The sequence below is a fragment of the Echeneis naucrates genome, chromosome 3, assembly GCF_900963305.1.
Source record: "Echeneis naucrates chromosome 3, fEcheNa1.1, whole genome shotgun sequence".
NCBI lineage: Eukaryota > Metazoa > Chordata > Actinopteri > Carangiformes > Echeneidae > Echeneis > Echeneis naucrates.
This window is the reverse complement of record NC_042513.1, coordinates 13,509,485-13,531,820: the sequence shown is the minus strand read 5'-3', so window position 1 is coordinate 13,531,820 and position 22,336 is coordinate 13,509,485. Positions and strand designations below refer to the sequence as shown.

Sequence of the window (22,336 nt, the reverse complement as noted above, 5' to 3'; positions counted from 1 at the left end):
AAGATGTTACTCTCCTCTCAAAGTTCCATGTGGACAGATGTTTGAAACCATCAGACTTCGGATGCGCTGCAGCAGCACGTTTGCATCATTTCTCAGATGCCTCAGAGTATGCGTATGGCACTGTGTCTTATCTACTGCTAGAGAACAAACAAGGCAAAAAGCATTGTTCTTTTCTGATGGGGAAGGCAAGAGTGGCCCCACTGAAACAGGTCACAATCCCCCGACTCGAGCTGACGGCAGCGGTTGTTGCAGTGAAGATGGACAAGCTGTTACGTCAAGAACTTCAAGTTCCACTGCAACCATCTGTCTTCTGGACAGACAGCACAACCGTGCTCAGGTACATTGACAGTGAAACTGCTCGATTTAAGACTTAGACGCTGATTCGAGAAGCCACCAAGCCTTCTCAATGGAACTATGTTGGAACAGCAGAAAATCCTGCAGATCAAGCTAGCAGGGGGCTGAAGGCCAAGAGTTTGATGCAAGGAGGAACATGGATTAATGGGCCGAACTTCTTGCTGAACGATGAATGTGATTGGCCAACACAACCTATAGAAAGGAAAGAAATCCCTCAAGACGATTTAGAGGTCAAAACCACAGTTACTGTCAATACCATCGAAGTCAAAGATAACATGGAGCCAATGAGCAAGTTGATTGACTACTACTCAGATTGGCATAAACTAAAAAGGTCAGTTGCCTGGATTTTAAAGGTAATGGAGACCTTGCAGCAACTGAGAGATGAAAGAAAGAAGTTCACAAAAACAATCAGTCAAACCGAGAAGGACCCTGAAAGGCAGAGGTCGAAGTTAGGGCAGCATATGAAAAAATACAGAACACTGACGGAACGGAAATCACCTACCTTGGAGGATCTGGCTACCGCAGAAAAGGAGATAATTCTGTGTAGTCAAAGGCAGAGTTTTGGAGAAGAAATCAAAGCTCTGAAAAAGGGCAAACAAGTCAGTAGCAAAAGTCGGCTGTTCAAACTAGATCCAATTCTTCAAGATGGTACTTTGAGAGTTGGAGGAAGACTCAACAAGTCAGCTATGCCAGAAAATGTCAAGCATCCAGCGATACTTTCCAAGCACAGTAAAGTCGCTACACTGATTTTGAGAGACATACACCAAAGAACAGGACACTGCGGACGGAGTTATGTTTTGGCACAACTCAGATGCAAGTATTGGATACCACAGGCCAATTCTGCCATCAGGAAGATAATCAATAAATGTGTAGTGTGCCGCAAGATTACTGGAAGGGTCGGAGAGCAAAGGATGGCGAATCTACCTGAGGACCGCCTTATGCCTGACAAACCCCCTTTTACAAACACAGGTGTTGATTACTTTGGGCCATTTGATGTCAAGCGGGGCCGGAGTACAGTCAAGAGATATGGCGTGATGTTCACCTGCCTCACCCTTAGAGCTGTGCATATTGAGGTTGCAGACAGCCTTGATACTGACTCCTGCATTAATGCTATTCGACGTTTTGTAAGCAGAAGAGGTCAAGTCACTATTATGCGTTCCGACAATGGCACAAACTTCGTGGGTGCTGAAAGGGAGATGAGAGAAGCCATACAGCTCCTGGATAATGACAAGATTGAAAGATCTTTGCAACCAAAGGGAATAAAGTGGATATTTAACAGTCCAGCGGCTTCCCACCAGGGTGGGATCTGGGAAAGGCAGATCCGTACAGTACGAAGAATCCTCAATTCACTGTTGAAAGAGCAAGCTGTGAATGATGACTGTCTTCAGACAATAATGTGTGAGGTCGAGAGTATCATCAACGGCAGGCCGCTCACAAGTATCTCAGATGATGTGAACGACCTCGAGCCTTTAACACCCAATCATTTGTTGCTGCTGAAGTCTCAATCCAGCATGCCATCAGGCATCTTCAGTAAAGATGACACATACACAAGAAAACGATGGAGGCAAGTCCAATATCTGGCAGACTTATTCTGGGCTAGATGGACGCGCGAGTATCTTCCCCTCCTCCAAGAACGCCAGAAATGGTTAAAACCAAGGAGAAACTTCATGGTCGGAGATGTTGTGTTACTGGTGGACAGTTCTTCTCCTCGGAACTCCTGGCTCATGGGAAGAGTAGTTGAAACATTGCCAGATTCCAGCGGGATGGTGCGAAGAGTGAAGATAAAAACCAAGACCAACATACTGGAAAGACCTGTTAACAAACTGTTTAAAAACAATTAAAAGGAATGATTATAATTTCATTGTAATTAGAGTATGTTAGTTTAAAATATATAATTATTAATGTGTGAAAGGTTAAAAACGTTTCAATGTTATAAATTCTATGATTTGACGTCACCAGATAGTGGTAACTATGGTAGCCGACTGGGTTCACTTTACGTTTCGTTTTTTGAGAACCAACATGGCGGAAGCAACACAGTCTTTTGACCGTGCGTCGGACTTGTAATTTACTTTGTTGGTTTTTTTTTTTTTTCTTAGTAAACATTTTAAAAGACAAAGGAAGTTGTCATGTCTCGTCGCTCGCGTGGAAAAGAGTGTTTATTTGACTGGATCTAGAAGTGGTACAGTAAAGAAAGAAGAGCTAAACGAGTGCCACTACAGTGAGAAAAGAGATGGGCTGCGGCCGCCCCCGAGCCTCACGGTGTCTGCTTCTCTGCTGCCTTTTGTCTTGCTGATTTTTTCACCCCCATGTTCCAGGATTTCTCTGACCAGAGACACATGGCTAAACAACCGGCCAGCGCCAGCGCGCCGACCAGCTACATCCCGGCGCAGCAGTCCGAGGGAGCTGCTGGACTTACAGCAAACAAACCGGAAAACTCCTCTCCGTACCCGGCTGCAGCCGCGCAGCCGCCGCTTCCGTGCAACGAGAGCAAAACTTTTTGTCCCACTGGCAATATACCGGTCGAACCCGACAACAATAAAGCTTATTGGACGTTTAAAAGCACCCCACCGGCGGTCCCCGGATCCGTGGCCGTCAATTCGGCCTTCAGGAAGGATTCGGCCAGTTCGGCCCGCGGGGGGTCTGCCCAGGACTGCGACCCGCTGCGGGCCACCTCGGAGCAGAACAACACCGCGGGCAACTGGGCGGCCATGAGCCAGACCACCATCATACTGGGAACAGATGGGAACACGTCTGTTCAGCCCGGCATCGTGGAGGGGGTAAGTCAGCTCGGTGAACCGTGTGTGGATGTTTCCGTGTGCTGCTGATGAACCTGCTGGCTCCAAACAGGGAAGGTGGAAACACTCCTGGGAGCTGTGGCTGCTGCTGCTGGACTGTGTGTGTGTGTGTGTGTGCTTAAAAGCATCATTTTTTTAGCTACAATTTCCGAGTTTAATCAGGAGTGGCTTGTAGTTTAACATTTTGATCATGGCCTAAAAGGGATCATGATGAAAAGGCCGTAACCGATCGGGATGTTTGATTATAATTGTCATTTATCTTAGATTTTGTGATTCGGCAGGAGCCTCTTAATGTTTCCATCAAGCCACAGCCACTGCCGAACTAATTCATTGTGTAAACCCAATTGTGTGAAAACGTTAGCCCAAGCTTTTAATGTGACTGTAATGAGCAGTATACGCTATTTCGGGTGGTCTCTGAGCTATTTGGCGTCCCTGCTGTGCGCAGCCTTAGTCCTGGTCCCTCTGCACCAATCTGATGCGCCTTGAAAACTTTCAAACCCGCTGATGTCAGCTAAACACCCGGGAAAACCAAACGGAGGTGGCCTGCCATTTTTCCATCTGTGTGATGGATGAGCTAATCAGATGGAATCAATCATCCAAAATTAAACTTTGTTTTTTTTTTTTTGTTCTTTTTTTTTTCGGTCAAAACAAATTTCCGTTTATTTGTTCAGCTTGATTTTTGCTGACATTAAAGACGAAGACGATCAAATCTCGCTCTCGCGGTATTTTCGGTCCCAGCAGAAACACGTACGGCCCAGAAGCCCAGATGTTATCGGGCTGATGGACAGCACTGTAGTACCTGACTGCGGATTGTTGCCAATCCCCGGGGCGCATCACACACACACACACACACACACACACATTCCTATACACTGAGGTTATTTATTTATGACTCCACTCAGATCCTGTTGTGCAGGTGGACTCATTTTCTTTGTTGATGTTTTTTTTTGTTTGTTTTGTTTTCTCGGATATTATCTGAGATGTTTGGATGTAAATACAGGCGGTTTGGTGACAGTAATATTAAGTTTGTGAAAGCTGGAGCCTGTTGTAGCCGTGAACTAAATGAACATGAAGGAAAACCCTCCCAAATTAATCGAGCTTCTTTACTGCACTCAGAAACAGCCCACAGAAGAGCATTTTGATGGCGGCTGTTGACTGTGATTAAAACTCAAAATTTTATCCGTCTGATATTTAAAAAAAATAAATAACTTGGACTCTGTTGTGAGGAGGTCGGTGCTTTTATTTTCATTTGGAGAATGAATTCGTTTTTTTGCCCCCCCTCCAGGCTGACGATGATGATGATGGTGGAGATGAGAATAAGGCCAGAGGAAACTGGTCCAATAAACTGGATTTTATTCTGTCCATGGTTGGCTATGCGGTGGGACTGGGGAACGTGTGGAGGTTCCCTTATCTTGCCTTTCAAAATGGTGGAGGTAAGAGTCCGGGGCCAGTGCTTTTATTTTCTGACAAAGAAAAAAAAATTGCTTTGAAACATATATGATTTTTTTATACATAGATATCTTTGTAGGCCTCCAACCAACCTACAATATATACATATATATATATAAAACGTGTCCTAAAAATAATATCGGGGCCTACTAATGATACAACTGCACGAAAATGTATTTCAATAACGAAGAAACTTAAACGAAAGGACTTAGATAATAATAGGTACTCTTCCTGTTGGTATTATTGTAAATGGCCTTGTCCTGATCATGGTTATTGTTAATCATTATTTAACCTCATGAGGCGGACTGTGTTTTGTTTAAATAGTAGCAGATGCGTAGTGTTCAGCCTTCACGTGTATTCATTTCCATGTGTTTAATTTTTTTTATTTTATTTTTTGTTAAAGAGTCATCCTGTTGGTTTCCAGCTCTTGTGTATCTTTAAACTGTATCATTTCCTTTGCAGGGGCTTTTTTGATCCCTTACCTGACAATGCTGGGCATTGTCGGGATCCCTATCTTTTTGCTGGAGGTGTCCCTGGGCCAGTTTGCCAGCCAGGGCCCCGTGTCTGTGTGGAAATGCATCCCAGCTCTACAAGGTAAACTGACACAAAGGAAGGACAAGTGAAAAAATAAAAAAAATAAAATTATTCTCTTCAAGACCTCTCTACTTTTTCTTTAAGAGTAATTTATATATTTCTTCTCATTTATTTGTTTTAGGTTGCGGGATTGCCATGTTGATAATATCTGTCTTGATAGCCATATACTATAATATTATAATGTGCTGGACACTGTACTACCTGTTCGCTTCGTTGAAGGGCTCACTGCCATGGGCTAACTGTAGGAATGAGTGGAACACGGTGGAATGTAAGGACAAAGACATGCTGCTGTTAGGTAAGACACACACCTATACACACACGCGCGCACTAAAATCACCCCTCTCTCCACAATGCGCAATGCGTCATGGCTGCCTCAGCTGAGGTGTCCTGCACTATAATGAATCCTGACCTGTGACCTGACCTGACCTGCCTCATCGGTGTCGGTTTCACTCATTTCCTCTTTTTATCCCTATTTCCGTAAAATGGTTCATTTAAGCCTGCAGGTTGATCAGTTGGATCAGTCTCTGTTGGTCTCCTTTTTGTTAATTCATGTTTATGTGAAAAACAAGCAAAAAAAGACAAACAACAACAACACAGGGGCATTTTAACGTCGTTTTTCATCGAATAAATACGGAAATTCCGCTCATTCTTTGTAAAATGTCGCTTTTAACGATTCTGTGAATTCAGCATAAAAACTGCTTGCTTGACAAATTTACTGTACTGACTGAGCTGCTGCAGTGCTGCAGTGAGCCCGACACTGACCCCTGCTGTCCAACAACACATCACACCACCATTCAACGCAGTGCTCTCTCTGCCACTCCCGCTCTCTCTCAGTCCCGCGAATTAATAATAAGGCATCAGGAATTGGAAAAATTATGCAAACTGTAAAATCTTTCTAAGTTTTGCGGATATGCTGGTGTGAATACCACTATGTGAAGACCTTCGCGATTGGATGCACAGGCCCGGCAGAAATGTATTTTGTGCACTCTCTAATGATATAGTTTTATTTATATGGTCACTTTCAAGGCCACGTTTTAAAGTAGAGGGACTTCAAGATTCAAGTGTTTTGTTTCGTTTAGTCTGTTCCGTTCAGAGGCTGAAAAATCTTTTTTCTGTCCAGGAATGGCTCCCTTCTCCCTGTAGTGAATTAGTACACACAGGCTGTTATTATCAGTTTTACTTTATAAAAATAAGTTTTCTTTTGAATATAGTCAAAGTTTTGTCAGTGAACAGTAATTTTAACATTGTCACAATTCAACAAATGGATACCATACACATAAAAAAACAAACAAACAAACCACATAAAATAAAGCTACACATTTCTTGCTGATGTGTTCAGAAAAAAAAAAACAAAACACAATTTACCATCTCTGTATCTGAAATGAGGCAGAGACTTGTTGTTCTGCATATCAGGCTGTGTATCTAGAAAAGGAAAGTCAAGCACAGCTCCCACTGAGGCTCCATGCTGCACACACTGCTGCATAAATCAGATTCATCTGTTCACTCCCACTTTACTTTCAATGAGGAAATCAGAGTAAACAGTAAATTCTGTCCCACAGCTGCACTCTGCTTTCTGATTGGAACAGACTCCTGCATCTTGCGGGACAGACACATCACCTCCATCAAGAACTCCTCTTTCTGTCTGTCCGCAAACACTTTGGGGAATCTGAGCAAACTGTTAAACATGACTGTGGACAGCAACAAGAGCTACGTCAGCCCCAGTGAGGAGTACTTCAAGTGAGTGAAGCTGGCATTCTGGTATCTTGATAGCAAACATAATTTAAAGGAAAGGTTAAGGTGATTACAAACAAGAATCAGCCCCTTCAAACCTTTAAAATTCAGTTAGCAGCCTATTTTTTATTTTTTTTTTAAATCTATGTTTCATTTTTTGCAGGTGTTTGAAAACTGGGTGATCCAGCTGTGGCAAAAAGTTCACAGACACTGCAATAAAGTTTGGCTGTAATGATAAAGTTTTGAAGATTCATGTATTTTACATTTTTTGCTGAAGATTAACACTTAATCCTGAAATTTAACATGCAAAAAAATCACCAAAATAAAATCTCCACATCTCTTTTAACTGGTGAAAAAATCTCACGTGCCATGTTCATTTCCATTAAAAATGACAAAATGACAAATAACAAGATACTTGCTGCTAAAAAGTTAAATCCAGCAGACCTTCATTGAGATAAGTCAATGCATTGATTTTCTAATTTGTCCCAATAATAATAAAAAAGAGAGAAAATAACTTTCTAAAAATAATACATTTCTCTCTTTATTTCTACTTTGAGTCGGTCTCATTCTGTGTTTTGTCCATTTGATTCATGCCTGCAGGTACAATGTGTTGCACATCTCTAAAGGGATTGAATATCCCGGAGACATTCGCTGGCCTTTGGCAGGCTGCCTCTTACTGGCCTGGATCATCGTCTACGCCTCTTTAGCCAAAGGAATCAAGTCATCAGGGAAGGTAATGGGACACAAAGACTCCAGAAATGAATCCTCTGCTCCTTTTTCAAAGTTGCAGAGGGAAAACAGTTTTGATGTCAGGGAACAAGGCGCTGCCTACTGATGAAATATGTGCCACACATGAAGTGAGACCTGTTTCTCCCGAGCAGAAGAATCCTGTTTTATCAAACAATTCTCATTAGCAATAAAAATGGGCCAGAATTTGATTTGAATTAGTTTCAGAATGTGTAACTTAAAACGTTCCTTTAAATATGCAGGAAATGTGATAAGAATGTTATTCTTATACTTTAATGTTACCTTTGAATGAGAGAAAAAAAAATACAGGCAGGGGTTAGGTTGTTACAACCACATTGTCTGAGTTGTGTAGTGTTAGGTTGCACTGAGACACACACATGCTGCCAGGACAGAAACATTAAGATTATTGCCCTGGCTCAACTTTCTCCTCTCAAACGGAGGGAACACAACTTGAAGAATCTAAGTTGACTGTTTCCAGGAGTTCAGGTCAGTTCAGCTCATGTTCTTGTGTCATGCTGCCCCCCACTGGCCACAGATCTGCAACACACCTGAGACCGAACCAGACATGCTGCTGGTACATGTGTGTTTCTTGCTGGTTGATTTATTGGAAATAAACTCTGACAAACATTTTAATTGTCATATTTGCGATGTTATTCTGTACAGGAGTAGCGAGTTGTTTTTTGTTTTTGGCTTTATCTATAAACTATTGTAAAAATGACAAAACACACAAAAAGTCTGAAGAAATATAGAAACATGTTCGTTTTACCTTTGCCTGATGGCCACCTGTTGTTTTTGCTCCTCTGATTGTGCCTTACCCTGTCCCCTCTTTGTTCAGGTGGTTTATTTCACAGCCACATTTCCCTACGTGGTGCTGGTCATCCTCCTGATCAGAGGGGTGACCCTCCCTGGTGCCGGCGATGGCATCCTCTACTTCATCACACCAAAATGGGAGAAACTCAAAGATGCAAAGGTGCCTGATATTTAACTCATTCAATTCCATAAAAAAGATGCTTTTCCCCTTTTCTCCTCCTCACCTGCTGCTCTCCCCCTCTTCCCCCCCATCAGGTGTGGAAAGATGCAGCCACTCAGATCTTCTTCTCTCTGTCAGCTGCCTGGGGAGGCCTCATCACGCTCTCATCTTACAACAAGTTCCACAATAACTGCTACAGGTAAACACAAAAAAGGTAAACTATTCTTCTGGCAGATGAATTCAAACTGTCACCACAGACACACGATGCAACAGTCTATGTGCATGTAGGTAATAAACAGCCCTCTTTGCAGCCTGCAGTTTCTTAATTATCTGTCATAAGCATCAGAGTCACTGTGCACCATCATCCAATTGTAGATGGGAAGTGGAATGTCATTCTTAGTTGGTATGAAATGAAATTTTGACACTGAGACACCCAAGACCTTTGTGTTGGAGCAGTTATTACTGTTTCCCGATTGTTAACATTAAAGTGTAGGAATATGCATGGTCCTTGGATCTTAATTCTGGAGTTTATGCTGCTGTTAAAAGAGATTGCTGAGTTTAAATTAAAGTAATAACCTCTTGTCAGATCAGATCAGATGAAAATATACATCTTGTCGCATGAAAATACACAGTTTAAGTGTATTTACTATTTTATTTATTCGGACACCCCATTAGCGTTCACACACGGGCAAGAAGTAATCCCAAAATTACATTGTATCTATGAAGCAGAAAAATGACTTAAAGTAATATCAAATTGCACAAGTTTTACAAAGTCTTCAGTAAAAGTTTTAATTGTAAACGCACATTTTCATAGTTCAGATTTGTGGGAAGACATGTCTGACAAACAGCATTTTTTCACGACTTGGATATAATGTAGACCTACACAAGGAGAAAAAAATTTAATTTGTCTATCAAAGTCTTACAACAGTACACAGTCACAGCTTTGGGAATGCACCGACAACCGTATTTGTTAAACAACGAACACAAATTAAAATAATTGTCTTTTTTTTTTTTTTTACTTTGTCTCTGATGGTAAAGTTTTCTTGTGGCAAAATAAGAATCATGTAACAACACAGAGTAGAGCACCCCCTCCTGTAAATCTTCTGTAAGTGCATTTTTAGAGTAGCTGGTTTTTAATCCAACACCAGAGGGCAGTGTTGTATCTCTCATCTGTGTGCAGCCAAAGCGGGAAGTCCTGCATTCATCTAAAGACATCATATCATGTACTAATGAATTCATGTGTTAGATATTATAACTCTCTAAAGGAGATGTTCACTTATTTAGGCTCTCTGTTGTCTCTTTCCTGTTCTTCCCTGCAGGGACACTATTATAGTAACATGTACAAACAGTGCCACCAGTATATTTGCTGGGTTTGTCATCTTCTCAGTCATTGGTTTCATGGCACATGAGCTCAAGGTGCCAATAGAGAAGGTGGCAGATGAAGGTAAGACACACAGCAGGCAGACGCAGCAGGCTGATGCTGCTCGCTACAACACAGCTGAATATCTTCAACCTCTTTGCCTGAGCTGGAGACATTTCAAGTGTGCGTGTGTATGTTTGTGTTTAGGTCCAGGCATAGCGTTTGTGGTGTATCCTGAGGCTCTCACCAGACTCCCCCTGTCTCCATTTTGGGCAATCATCTTCTTCCTCATGCTTTTGACTCTGGGACTCGATACTATGGTAACTACTACTCCTTTAATCTGCTTATATGCTTCTGTTAGCACATTTCTACTTTTTATATATCATATGTTTTCCTAATAAGGATGAAAGTCTTCGGCAGTAAAGATTATTTGGCAATGCTCCTCCTCTACAAGTGCCGGATTTCATTCAGCTCAGTAAAGTAATTGGAAACAGACTTGTTTCTCATTTTAATCACATCAAAATCCGCTCCATCAGCTCCATTGCCATTCCTTATTGATCCTAAAATCACACTGTAGGTTTTTAACAAAGGAAAACTGAAAGAAAAGAAAAGAAAAGAAACAAGAAATAAAATATGTGTTGGAATCATTGGAAGGTGTATATTAGTTCAACTCTGTGCTAATATCAAACTTCTCATCTGAATCTGGATCAGGGAAGAAAACAAACCTTTCTCTTTTTTTCCATTGGGGGCAGCAAAGTCCTCTGAAATCCAATGCCCCAAAACAAAGAAGATTATGAGGCAAGCAAAAGGGTAAAAAAAATGCATTTTGGATGCCAACACAAACAGCTGGGGGAAGTGAAGATAAATGCATTAAGAGGGAAACAAACTTAAAAGTGCTTTAAAACCAACACAATGATCAGACAGAAACCAAATAAATAAATAAATAGATAAATAAAATAAAAAAATAAAAATCAATGGAGATGAGATTATTTTTGGATGCTGATTTATCCATTTCTCTTTCACAAGATCAATATCAATCCCTCTGTCAGAGACAAGAGACTGCTTTGCTGCAAAGTAAACACTCAACTTGCAAATTGTATTGACCCAGTTAACGTAATAACTCATACACACCTCCTGCAGCGACCGATTTCAGCAGAAGTGTTCCAGCTCTCCATGTGCTGGAACAGAGGGGGGTCTCTGTGAGTGAAACAAGGTAGCTTTAAATAACACCAAAGAACGGTTAAGTACAAGTAAAGTATATTTAAATCAGCAGCTTCTCTGTGACTTTTTGATGTTTCATAGATCCATCGCAGGAACATTCAGGAGATGACTTAATAGTGAAAAGGTTGATGGTTTTAGAGGCGTGTAAGGAGGCACAAGTGTGCCACCGCAATATTTACAGACTTTTACAGTGTTCAAGTGTAATAATTTAAGTTAAAAGCAGTAATGAATTGATAACTTACGATTTTCAGTAATTTTTTCACTCACAGTTAAGACACTTGAAAAGATAAGTTACATACATTTAATATTTTTATTTTATAAATTCCACATAGCTGTGCGTCTTACAGTGTTGCAATTAATTTGTCTTTGTCTTTTTTGTCTCTACTGTCACATTTGATTGAGCCTATTTAATTTTCAAACTGAAAAATCAATATGGGTTGTAAAAATATATTATTATTTTGTTGACAGTGTAATGATGACAACTTTAGTGTTAAAATTATTTTAGTCCTAATTTTACTTGAAGGTTCTGAAATGAGATATTGAGCTAATGTAATGATGAAAAACCAAGAATTCATAATATACATAAAATATACAATACAGGCCCAGTTGAGTCAGACCCTGAATCTACAGTTCCCTTCATCGCATTACAGGCTTCAGTTTGCTCAAAGGGCTCCTTCACCAAATTGGTTCGGTTTTTACTGCAAACCCTGTTCTCATCAGCATTGTTTTCACGCAAAAGTGATTGTAAAATCTCCCATAGTGCATTTCCAAAAGAAAAACAACAATTAGATAATAAAAGGGAAGAATTAACAGCTAAAGAGATTGCTTGCTCAGGAGATGGTGAAGACTAAACAGGAGATAAGAACAGATTGATTAGTCAATGGTTACCAGGAAATGACTGTGTTGTCTGTCATACAGAAGAAAGAAAAAAAATTCCAGCTTGTTTTGCTGTCCTGAAAAATCCACTAATACAGCTTTCAGACGGCTCTTTTTCAGTACAGCATAGCTGTCAGCTACAGCTGTACCGAACTATGACTGTGAGAGCTTCTGTCCTGACTCATTTCTGATGTAACTTGTGGACAAACATTTCCCCCCCCCCAATGATGTTTTCAAAGTCCAGAGCACGTCCAGGTGCAATCCTCTGCAAACACGGCCATATAAAACATTAGCTCCTCCAAGTGCTCTGTGGTGATCCTGAAGCACACAGAGGGCAGAGCAGGGCATTAAGGCACAAGTCGACAGTAACAGTAACAATGATGTTACTCTGCCTTGGCAGCGGTGGCTCTGAGCAGTCGGCTTGTGGCTTTGTAGGAGGCAGCTCGGTGGTAATGGGGTTTGGGATGTTGACGGGAAATTAGTTTTGGGGGCTCAGCAGGAAGAGCGCAGAAGTGGCAGATAACTTGGTGTTAGTTGCTTTCCATTGTAAACATGCACATATGCATGCACCATACCAACCTTCCTGAGTTTGCCTCTTTCCATATTCATCCACTGCTGTCCCGTGGGTCCTCAGCCCCTTCTACTGTCATGTTACATTTGTTAATCTCCAGACAAACTCCACCTGCCAGGCCCTACACTGTCAGCTAAATTTGGTTTTCAGATCTTCTCTTGCTCAGCATCAGAATAATGTTCTATTTGTTTTGGAAATGATAAATAAATAATCAGGTTAAAATGTGTTTATTGGATGAACTGAAGAAGAATGCCAGACAGCACTGCTGGGATGCTAACAGCTGCAGCTGCTCTGATTCAGGTCAGCTAAACTCCCTGACTGGAGGCATTGGAGTGGACAGTTTTCTGAAATTCTGCTGTGAAGACAGCCAGGCTCAGGATCTGCCACCAGAAAATTTTCAAACAATTAGAATTTGCAGAATGTTTTTGAAAAACTCACATGCACGATATCTTGATTTTTGTATTGAATAAGCGTCTTTCATCATATATGTAATTAAACAGGAAATAATTGACTTTTCCCTCCCTATTATCCCACATCCTTCCCCTCTCTTCACGTTTTTCATTTTTGTACACTCTATTTTCCTTGCTTTCCTTTTCCTACCACTCTCCTCTATTCCAGTTTGCCACCATTGAGACCATCGTAACCTCTGTGTCTGACGAGTTCCCTAAATACTTGAGGAAGCACAAACCGCTCTTCACCCTGGTCTGCTGCGTTTCTTTTTTCATCCTGGGATTTCCCATGATCACAGAGGTACAGACACAGACACAGAAACCCATATCTACTATAAATACACACTGATGTTACACCGTGGGGATTTCTTGAGCTCTCTCCCCATGCCCTAGAATGCTTGCTTTGAATAAGTCGATGGATTCCTGCCTGTAAAGTGACAGAGTCAGTGAGTGGAACAAGAAAAGGCTGAGTCTTATTAAAATCCCCCCCACAGCTCCAGAGGGCAAAAGCTAGCCTAAAGAAGGATCTTATGATCCTCAAATGTGAAAGATTTGAGCACTGACAATTCAGAGGTGAAAAAAAAAAAAAATGAAAGAGGATGGGAGCAGTGTCATTGTAAGGTGAAGCATTGGATCATGTTTGTAATATTTTATTTGTGCGTGTGTGGCTGTGTGTGCTTGTGGCAGAGCGGGATGTACATGCTGCAGCTGGTGGACACATTTGCAGCTTCCTACTCTTTGGTCATCATCGCCATCTTCGAACTGGTGGGAATTTCTTACCTCTATGGTGAGTACAGCTGATCCTGTTTATCTCATGACCTTTGACCAATGAGATTTCTCAAGAGATGTTAGTTACATCCCATAGTATTGTTCCTTGCACTTCTTCTATATATGTTCTCGGAGGGGCCTCAAGGGTGACATTAGAGGGAAGGTCAAGAAATCACAAGAATCAAAAAGCTGACAGGAAAATTTAAGAGAAATTAATAAAAAGTAACATTTTGCCTCTGGTTGAAACATTCGAGCTTTTCCTGAGTTCAGTCAGAGGTGAGCTTTCTGTTTACAAAGAACAGTCTCCCGTTGTGATGTCCCCACATCTTAGAGCGCCACCAGAGGTTGGGAAACATGAGTTTGCCAGGGGGTGTTACTCATATTTCTCAAAGGAGCACGAGCAAGTTCTCAGTAAATGTCATGGTAGTCTACCTTTTATGTACTGGAATGTATTGTGTGCATATATAGTTTGTCCATCCTGTGTACACTACAGGTAATAATATCATGCTCCCAAAATAAATGTGCTCTGCAGCAGTTGCAGAAGTAAAGTAAACTGGGGTTACAAGGAGGTGTAAAGTGGAAACGTGCACAGATACAAAAACATACTAAAAACAAAAAGAGGAGGAAAACCTTTTTTTCGCAGGCCTAATGTAAAAAATTGCAAATCATATTACAAGATGCATTTGTTACTGGTGAAGCTGGTGGCCACTGACAGTAAATGAAAAGCAAGAATACAGTGGAGCCAGCCTGAGTAGTGCTTTACATGTAATCATTTTAAAATCAATTCGCCACTCTGTGGGGCACCTATGTGGATCAGCCACTGCTGGTGTGATACGTTATTTGGTAACAGTCCAACTGGAGCGGAGACACAGAGGAGGAATACAGGGTGTAAATTGCAGCAATCAACATGGGAGGACCCAAAATTATGGTTGATTTTTTTTTTTTTTTTTTTTTTTTAGATCTCGAAGGGATAATACAGTTTGATTATTGCAGCTACAATTGTTGAAGAGAGTAAGCCAACAGGAGTTTCTTACTTTTATTATGTATCAACAGTGGCGGTGATGGCTCTGCAGCCTTTAGACTGAAGAGTAGCTGTGAAAATCAAGTAATAAAAGCAATAAGATGAATACCAAGTCCAAGTTCAGTCTACCTAAATCACACACTTCAGCAAACGGCCTAAATCTTGCCAATCAGTGTTAAATGGAAAGGAAGACCAGTGACTCATAATGGTCACTGGGGATCATCCTCTGGGAAACTTAAGTGATAGAGGACAAGATATCTGGTATGTGATGGAGGAGCCTCTAGTTCCAGGACAGCCTCTCTTCTGATTGGCTCAGTCATAGCAGATTTCAAGTAAATAGTTAGGGAAACCAAATCCGACAAGCTTGGATGGAGGGTCCAGGTGGGCGGAGTTTGGGACAAAGGGATGGCGGGGATGACTGCTTTGTTGTGACATCACAAATTTGCAGAAGTTCTGATGACTTGTTGTAAAGCTTAGCTTGTGAATACAGACTGTGAGTTTTTTTTTTTTTTTTATAATCAAAGACCACATGGACAACTGAATATATACAGTATGGGATCTTTAAAGCATCGGTGACTACTTCAATATAAAACATGCTGAACTATTTTAACACCCAGCTGAACTGTGGTAAAGCTGTTATTCCAGTCATGATCGCTACGTGTTTTTGTGGTAAAACACACACACTGGCACAGAGCTCAGGTGTGTGAAGGGAGGCTGTTACCAAGGAGCAAAGAAAGCACTTCTCCCTCAGGTTAGTCAAAGCATCAGCACAGGTGACATATTGAAATGATTTTGCTACTCTGCCACTTCATGTCACTCACTGTTATCCTTCAATAAATTCAAAGAAGGGAAGGAATGAAGCCATCTGCTGCCTCGTCTATACACGAGGACGATAGAAACTGATACTCAACCATTCACACACACACACACACACACACACACACACACACACACACACACACACACACACACACACTTAGGCATTGATTTAATTTGCTGATCCTTTTTTTGAAGGGATCTTATAAAAACTAGGTCACTGCGTGTCTCGTCCTCGTGACTTTCTCCCATTTCTATACTTTTATTTGATTTTTCTCCCTTTTTCCTGTTTCCCTTTGCAGGTTTGCAGAGGTTTTGTGAGGACATTGAGATGATGATTGGCTTCCAGCCAAACCAATTCTGGAGAATCTGCTGGGCCTTTGTGACTCCAACTATTCTGACGGCATGTTTGTTTTTTGCTCATCTCATTCTGTGACACACACACACAGACACACCCACACAAGACCTACACAGGCATGCAGCTTAAAATGTTTCCATTTTCACTGTTGCCTCTCGAGTTCATTTATTTGCAATTGGAAAGGAACAGGGAACAAATTGCTCCTGTTATGTTGGAATAGAAAGTTATTTGCTCCTTCCAATTCCTGTCATGTCACCAGGTCTCAGGTTCTTTGTTTCACAACAGTCATCCAACTGTCAGTGTGACGTCAGTTCAGCCACTGCAAGCACACATACATTTATTTCTAGAGAAAAGATTTTCTGCGGCATGGCCATTTATTTTTCCCCCATGCTGCGCAGCAAAAGCCTTAAATTCTAAAAGCACAGTGGTTATCAGCATGACAGCGTTGGACACTGGCAAGCGTTAATGTTAGTAATTCTAATGGAAACCACTGTAGCTCTGAAGCAGAGGTGACGATGACAAATACAGCCGCTCTCAGGCCGTCTGGCCATCCTACTGCTCTCTTGGGAGATCCGATTTCCTGCGGGAGCTCATTGATGCACAACCCTGGGCTAATCTATTACTGTCTGCCTTCTCTTTTCTGTTTGTTTTCCTCCTCCACTTCCTATTCTAGTCATTCTGAGGATAGAAAAGCCATTTTTTCAGCTCTTTTCCTTTTCTTTTATATTGTGCACCCACAGGGTTGATTATCATCATCCAGCCTCTTCTAGCCTAAAAGGGGTAAGAGCCCTGGCATCAGTACATTTAACTGGGAAAAAACTGATAGTCAAGCAAAGAAATCACGCAGATCATTCATTTATGTATTTTTAGGTGCAAAATCACCTATTAGTTAGCATTACTGTAGCTTTGGAAGATTTAAGATTGTATCATTTGCGTTGAACTCCAGTAAAATTGAACTTTGCGCCCAGTATCTAATATCCCAATTAGCATTGTACAGCCTAGCTATAGCCTTCAAAGTAAAGGTGTCTGGACACACAGCTCATGCTTCAATTTCTTTTTTTTCCCCAATCTGTGAGAATGGGTGGAATGGTGTTGCAGTGGTAAGCACTGTCGCCTCACTTGAAGGATTTCTTGTGTTCAAGCCCCAGTGGCCTTTCTGCATGGAGTATGCATGTTACCCTGCGCCTGCCTGGGTTTCCTCCTGCTACTCCAGCTTCCTCCCACAGTCCAAATGGGGATTCAAAATGCTTGTTGTATGAGGAGCACAGAGTTGCAGCACAACACGGAGGCTTTTTTTTCCTAATTAGGAGAATTATATGTACAATTTAGCTTAAAGTCAACTCGACTATCTCCTTCAGCTTAGAACAAGCTGTTGTCCTCTGCTGATATTATTGGATGCAGGGGCATTAAATGCTGACCTTGAATGGTCAGTAACAAAGGCCTGGGTTCTCAGAATGTGGAGATAATCATGTCTTTATGGTTAAGGAACCAATAATAAAGTCACACATCCCTCTTCCACCCCTTCTTTGGGTATTTGCCAAAGAGGACCTATCTGTAGTTGTGCCTTTTTAAAATACTCATACTCAGAGGTTGTTCGGACAGAGCTGAAGTGACATTGTGCACAAACATTGTAAATCCTACGTTCTCCTAGATCAATCAAGCCTCAATAAACATCCTCAGTGTAAGAAATCCTGGACTCCACTCCGTCACTAATGATAAGAAATTCCCCAACAACAGCACGTAGAAGAGTTTTACTGATCGACTGACATGTTTTCTTGAGGAACCTGATGGATGCTACTTCTGCTGCTGGAGTTTTGTCATCTTTCAAAGTGTTTTCATCACATGTAGAAATCTGTTGTAGATTGTAAATATACAACACAAACTGTGCAGATTTTCGTTTGAACTGTGAAATCTTACAGCGGATAACATATATTGTCAGGGGTCAGAGGGGTTATCAGAGGGGTTATCTTTATATTAAAATTTTTGGCATTCCATTTAAAGCTTGTTTTTGGACTCCCTGGTCTGTGCAGGGCATCCTGGGACTGAGTCTGTACCAGTGGAAGGGGATGACATATGAAGACTACACCTATCCCACCTGGTCCATGGTTCTGGGCTGGCTCATGGTAATCTGCTCGGTCATCTGGATCCCCATCATGTTTGTCATTAAGATGCACCTCGCTCCTGGCACCATAATCGAGGTAATAACTGAGACAAAGCTGTGATGAGACAGAGTCACATATGTTTTGTTTTCGTCTCCTACACACACGCGCACACACAGACACGCTGTCGGAGAAATCAATAGTCTGATCATCCGCTCATTAGCAGGGAGCGGCAGGCTGCTGGCTGAGTATTAATTTGGATATTTCTCTGTGAGGCTGATGGGTTCCATTTTAAATGCTGCCCTCAGATTAATGGATGATGATGATTGTGGTTTGCTGTCCTGATGTCTCTGTTCTCTCAGCAGCTCTGACAACAACATCAATCACACAATCACATAAATTTTCACAATCACATTGCCTAACTGTAATAAGTAATGACAATAAAATAATTATCATTATGTTTGCATTACTGCAAACAACTCCGCAGCCACCACAGAGAAATAATTTTCTACTGAAGTTCTGCATATATTTTTAGAAAAGGGCGTGATGAGTGGCATCCAATTAGTCTGATAATCATCTCTGGGTCAAAAAAAGCAGAACATACTAAGAGGAACAAGCTTAAGAATGTACAGCCAATGTAGATCTCTTCAACACATATTCTTACACCAATATCATTTAAGCTCACTGTCTTGACAATGGGAGTGACTGAGGTTGTCAGAGTTTACCAGTTGGTCAATAACGAAAGTCAGCAGACAGAGGAATTCTTGAACCAAAACATCTAATTAAGTCGAGGAGAATTAGTCGTCTTCTTCAAATATTTATCTTACTGGATGATGACTTCCAATCAGTGCATCATCCTTCGTTACAGAAATATTGTGATGCATCTATGTAAACCTGCTCTGTGTTGCCTCATTTCTCTGTAGCGTCTGAAGCTGGTCTGCTCCCCTCAGCCCAACTGGGGTCCTTTCCTGATGAAACACCGTGGAGAGCGCTACAAGAACATGATTGACCCTCTGGGAACCAGCTCGCTGGGCCTCAAATTGCCCTCAAAGGACTTCCAGCTTGGCTCCTATCAGTAGCAGCCATGCCGCCAGCACTGCACCCGCCTCCTCTGACACCGGGAGGAAGGCAAGGGTGGCAATATCGCTGCCTCCCCTTTCATCTGTTTTTCTCTCATCTGTACTTCACCCTCTTTGCTTACTCTTTTCCTTCCTGTCTTGTGGCTTTGGAAACTTATCTCACCACCCCTCCCACTCTTCTCTCAGGGAGGAGTGGCTGCCCAGGTGGAGTGTACTCCTCCTCCGCAGCTTCGTACTCATGCCTGTATTAACGGGCTACCATTGCCTCCCACACATGACCACTGATTACTCCAGAGCCCTTCCTAGGGATCTTTATTCCAAGAGAAAAATTGTGCTATAAAATGACACAGCTCAGACTGCACTTGCAATATTAGACTCACCATGGCTGCTCCCTGTGGAGTTGTGTGCGTATGCGTCTTTGTTTGTGTGTGTGTTTGTTTGTGTGTTTGCCATCATACTTTAGTGTCGAGATAATGAATCATCTTGCTCCAACATTGCATTGCATTGCATCCAACACAAAAACTCAAAATTTTTGCTCTTTGACAAATGTAGGAGTAACAAAATTTTCCTAAAAAAATCACCTCTATTAACATTGGGTTAAAAATCATCAAATGGTAATTTGCAGTGATTTTCAAAGGAAATATGTAAGAGGACCTGTTCAACTATTAAAAAGAAGACGAGAAAGCTCCCTTGTTTCACATAACTTCTGTCAATGATTATGAATATCAGGTCTGTCACTAAACAGCCAACCAACCAAAGGCCACAGAGGCCTTTGTTTACACTAAAATGTTTCTTAAGTGTTTACTGCACTGTAGATTGCAACATCTTGTATACATGTATACAATTTAACAAGCATGTGTTGTACTGCAGCTCCACATAACAAAAAGAGAAACTCAGATTACAAACGCCACTTTATCCTTAAATAGAAATGATCAATTTGCGGCAATATTATAATTTAAATTATTGCTTACAGACCTTTTAAGACGGTACGATTCATTGTTGATGTCGAAAACATTCATACCAGGAAGACATGTTGAAAGTTTCCTTCTCTTCTCTCTTAATAAATGATGAAAGTTCTCTGGAGGAGGAAAAAAAAAAGTTTAATGTGTTCAAGAACTCCTTTGTCTTCTTCTTGCAGTGGTGACATTCAGAAATTTGTCCTTCATTGTTCTTCTCATCAGTTGATGTAAGCTGACGAGGTAAACCAGGAGGTGAAATTACCTTAAATAGCCAAAAATCTGTCCATTTTCGCACCAATCTTCTAATTGCTGGACTCGTGATTCAGGAAGTAAAGTGTATTATCTCTACCTCTGTACACCATCAGGGGAGAAAAAAGATGGAAAGCAATGAGCATATAAAAATGACTAAAGTAATGTGCAAATACAAGGTTGGCAAGGCTGCAACAATTTCTGTGTTGTAATTCGTGTTGACTCTGCCTCTTGTTGTGACTCTCGCTAAAACAAAATTTGAGTATGTAATATGCTAAAAAAAATGATGTTGAACAGACCATTATCCATCACCCTGTCACTGTGGCAGATAATGGAGTGCTGTTGATCTATTGCATTTCACGTTATTATTGGACTCTGCGCTCCTAAAGTTCAAGTTTTAAATTGCAATGAGATGTAAATGGTGCGCTGTCTAAACACTTTTTAAATTCAATGTTGTGTTAATTGGTTCTGCTCAACCTGACGGGATCATTCACAAGAGGCCCAGGTAACACAGATTGGGTAATATGTAAGCAATATTGAAACAAACCATAAGCACAAGACATAGTGCATGGTCTGAATACTAATCCAGCAAATCAGCATCACACAGTACGCCTACTGGCCACCTGCCATTGGACGTACTGATCACAAGGTGAGAGTGTTCACCTATTGAGTGTGAGATTTCCTGTCACTCAATGTTACACAATGAATGATCTAAATAGTGATGTGAAAGCCAATCGAACATGCAACCAGGCACTGGAGGCAGCAAGCTGAAGTATGACAGGAGTGTGAGCACCAGCAGCAAAGGTCCACTTGGATTTTATTGTTTGCATGGTAGATTGTTTCCAAGTCATTCTGCTGCCAGCTGGTTATTAAAGTCATTGGGGAGATGGTTTAGCCAACACCTTTGGTTATACTCGTTACAGATAATGACTGACATAGAGCTTGAAGCCAAAGGAAAATACTGAAATAGTTTTAAGTAACACTTATTAAGTCAAGAAATACTCAGGCAGTTACACATAATGTTTTTTCTCTCAACTCTGAGCACATTCAATTTGAAGTGAAATTGTGGATACTCCATTAAAGCCCAGAGTTTCAGCTTTAATCTGAGTATGTTCCTGTCAATACAGAAACAAATACTTGGAAGAGTTAGCCCTTTAAACACACAGACTCACACCACTCAAACAATGATGCGTGGTGTGCTTGGAAGTCGGTAAAACTTGCTTTGGTCCTCTTTAAAATAATTCAAAAACAGTCTAGCATTGTTGCCCCACACGTGATGGTTAGTTCCCTGGCCCGGGGCCTTTCTGTGTGGAGTTTGTTCTCCCTGTGGTTGCCTGGGTTTCTTCCCACCGTCCAAAAACATAATGTTTTGGTTAACTGGTGACTCTAAATTGTCCGTAGGTCTGAGTGTGATGTGTCTCTGTGTGTTGGCCCTGTGATGGACTGGCGACCTGTCCAGGGTGACCCCGCCCTCACCCAGAGTGAGCTGAGATTGACTCCAGAACCCCCCGACCCGGAAATGGATAAGTGGTTGAAGATGACTGAATGAATGCCTGCATTGGGTCCAAAGCTAATCACAGTTTTTAATAGTTTTTCAACTACTGATCGAGTGCATTTGTGTGTTTACAGTCCACAGAAATTATTTTAATTATTTAAATGAGTGATTTGCATGCCTTATTTTTGCTATGTCCCCCAAATTGCTCCTCTTCTCAGAAAACATGAGCTATGACACAACTCTTCCACATTTGCTCGATCCATATCTTCGTCAACATTTGTAGCCATGAGTTATCTGAAGGGAGCTTACATACAACGCAGCTATGGGCTCTGTCTTAGCATAAAAAGTATTTTCTATTTCACTCGTTTGTTTCTA

General features: G+C 41.3%; 1 protein-coding gene across 3 annotated transcripts; it reads left to right on the top strand.

Annotated features, from left to right (window-relative positions):
- The first annotated feature begins 2,412 nt into the window (after window positions 1-2,412).
- Window positions 2,413-20,364, top strand: LOC115040965 (sodium- and chloride-dependent glycine transporter 2). Of its 3 annotated transcripts, none has more exons than XM_029498157.1 (15): window positions 2,413-3,122; window positions 4,435-4,582; window positions 5,061-5,192; window positions 5,314-5,487; window positions 6,779-6,929; window positions 7,524-7,656; window positions 8,506-8,640; window positions 8,736-8,839; window positions 9,960-10,084; window positions 10,208-10,320; window positions 13,287-13,418; window positions 13,805-13,904; window positions 16,025-16,125; window positions 18,111-18,278; window positions 19,103-20,364. In XM_029498157.1, the coding sequence occupies exons 1-15, from the start codon at window positions 2,661-2,663 to the stop codon at window positions 19,256-19,258; spliced, it is 2,334 nt and encodes a 777-aa protein (XP_029354017.1). In that variant the 5' UTR covers window positions 2,413-2,660; the 3' UTR covers window positions 19,259-20,364. The 3 variants fall into 3 exon arrangements, with proteins under 3 accessions (XP_029354017.1, XP_029354016.1, XP_029354015.1); XM_029498156.1 differs by having other exon boundaries at window positions 2,413-3,131; window positions 6,752-6,929; XM_029498155.1 differs by having other exon boundaries at window positions 2,413-3,161; window positions 4,405-4,582.
- The last annotated feature ends 1,972 nt before the right edge of the window (window positions 20,365-22,336 follow it).

Coding starts and splice junctions, on each gene's coding strand:
- LOC115040965 (XM_029498155.1), top strand. CDS start 2,661: ATGTTCCAGGATTTCTCTGACCAGAGACACATGGCTAAACAACCGGCC. Junction 5,193..5,313: donor ATGCATCCCAGCTCTACAAG/GTAAACTGACAC, acceptor TATTTGTTTTAG/GTTGCGGGATTGCCATGTTG. Junction 5,488..6,778: donor CAAAGACATGCTGCTGTTAG/GTAAGACACACA, acceptor TGATTGGAACAG/ACTCCTGCATCTTGCGGGAC.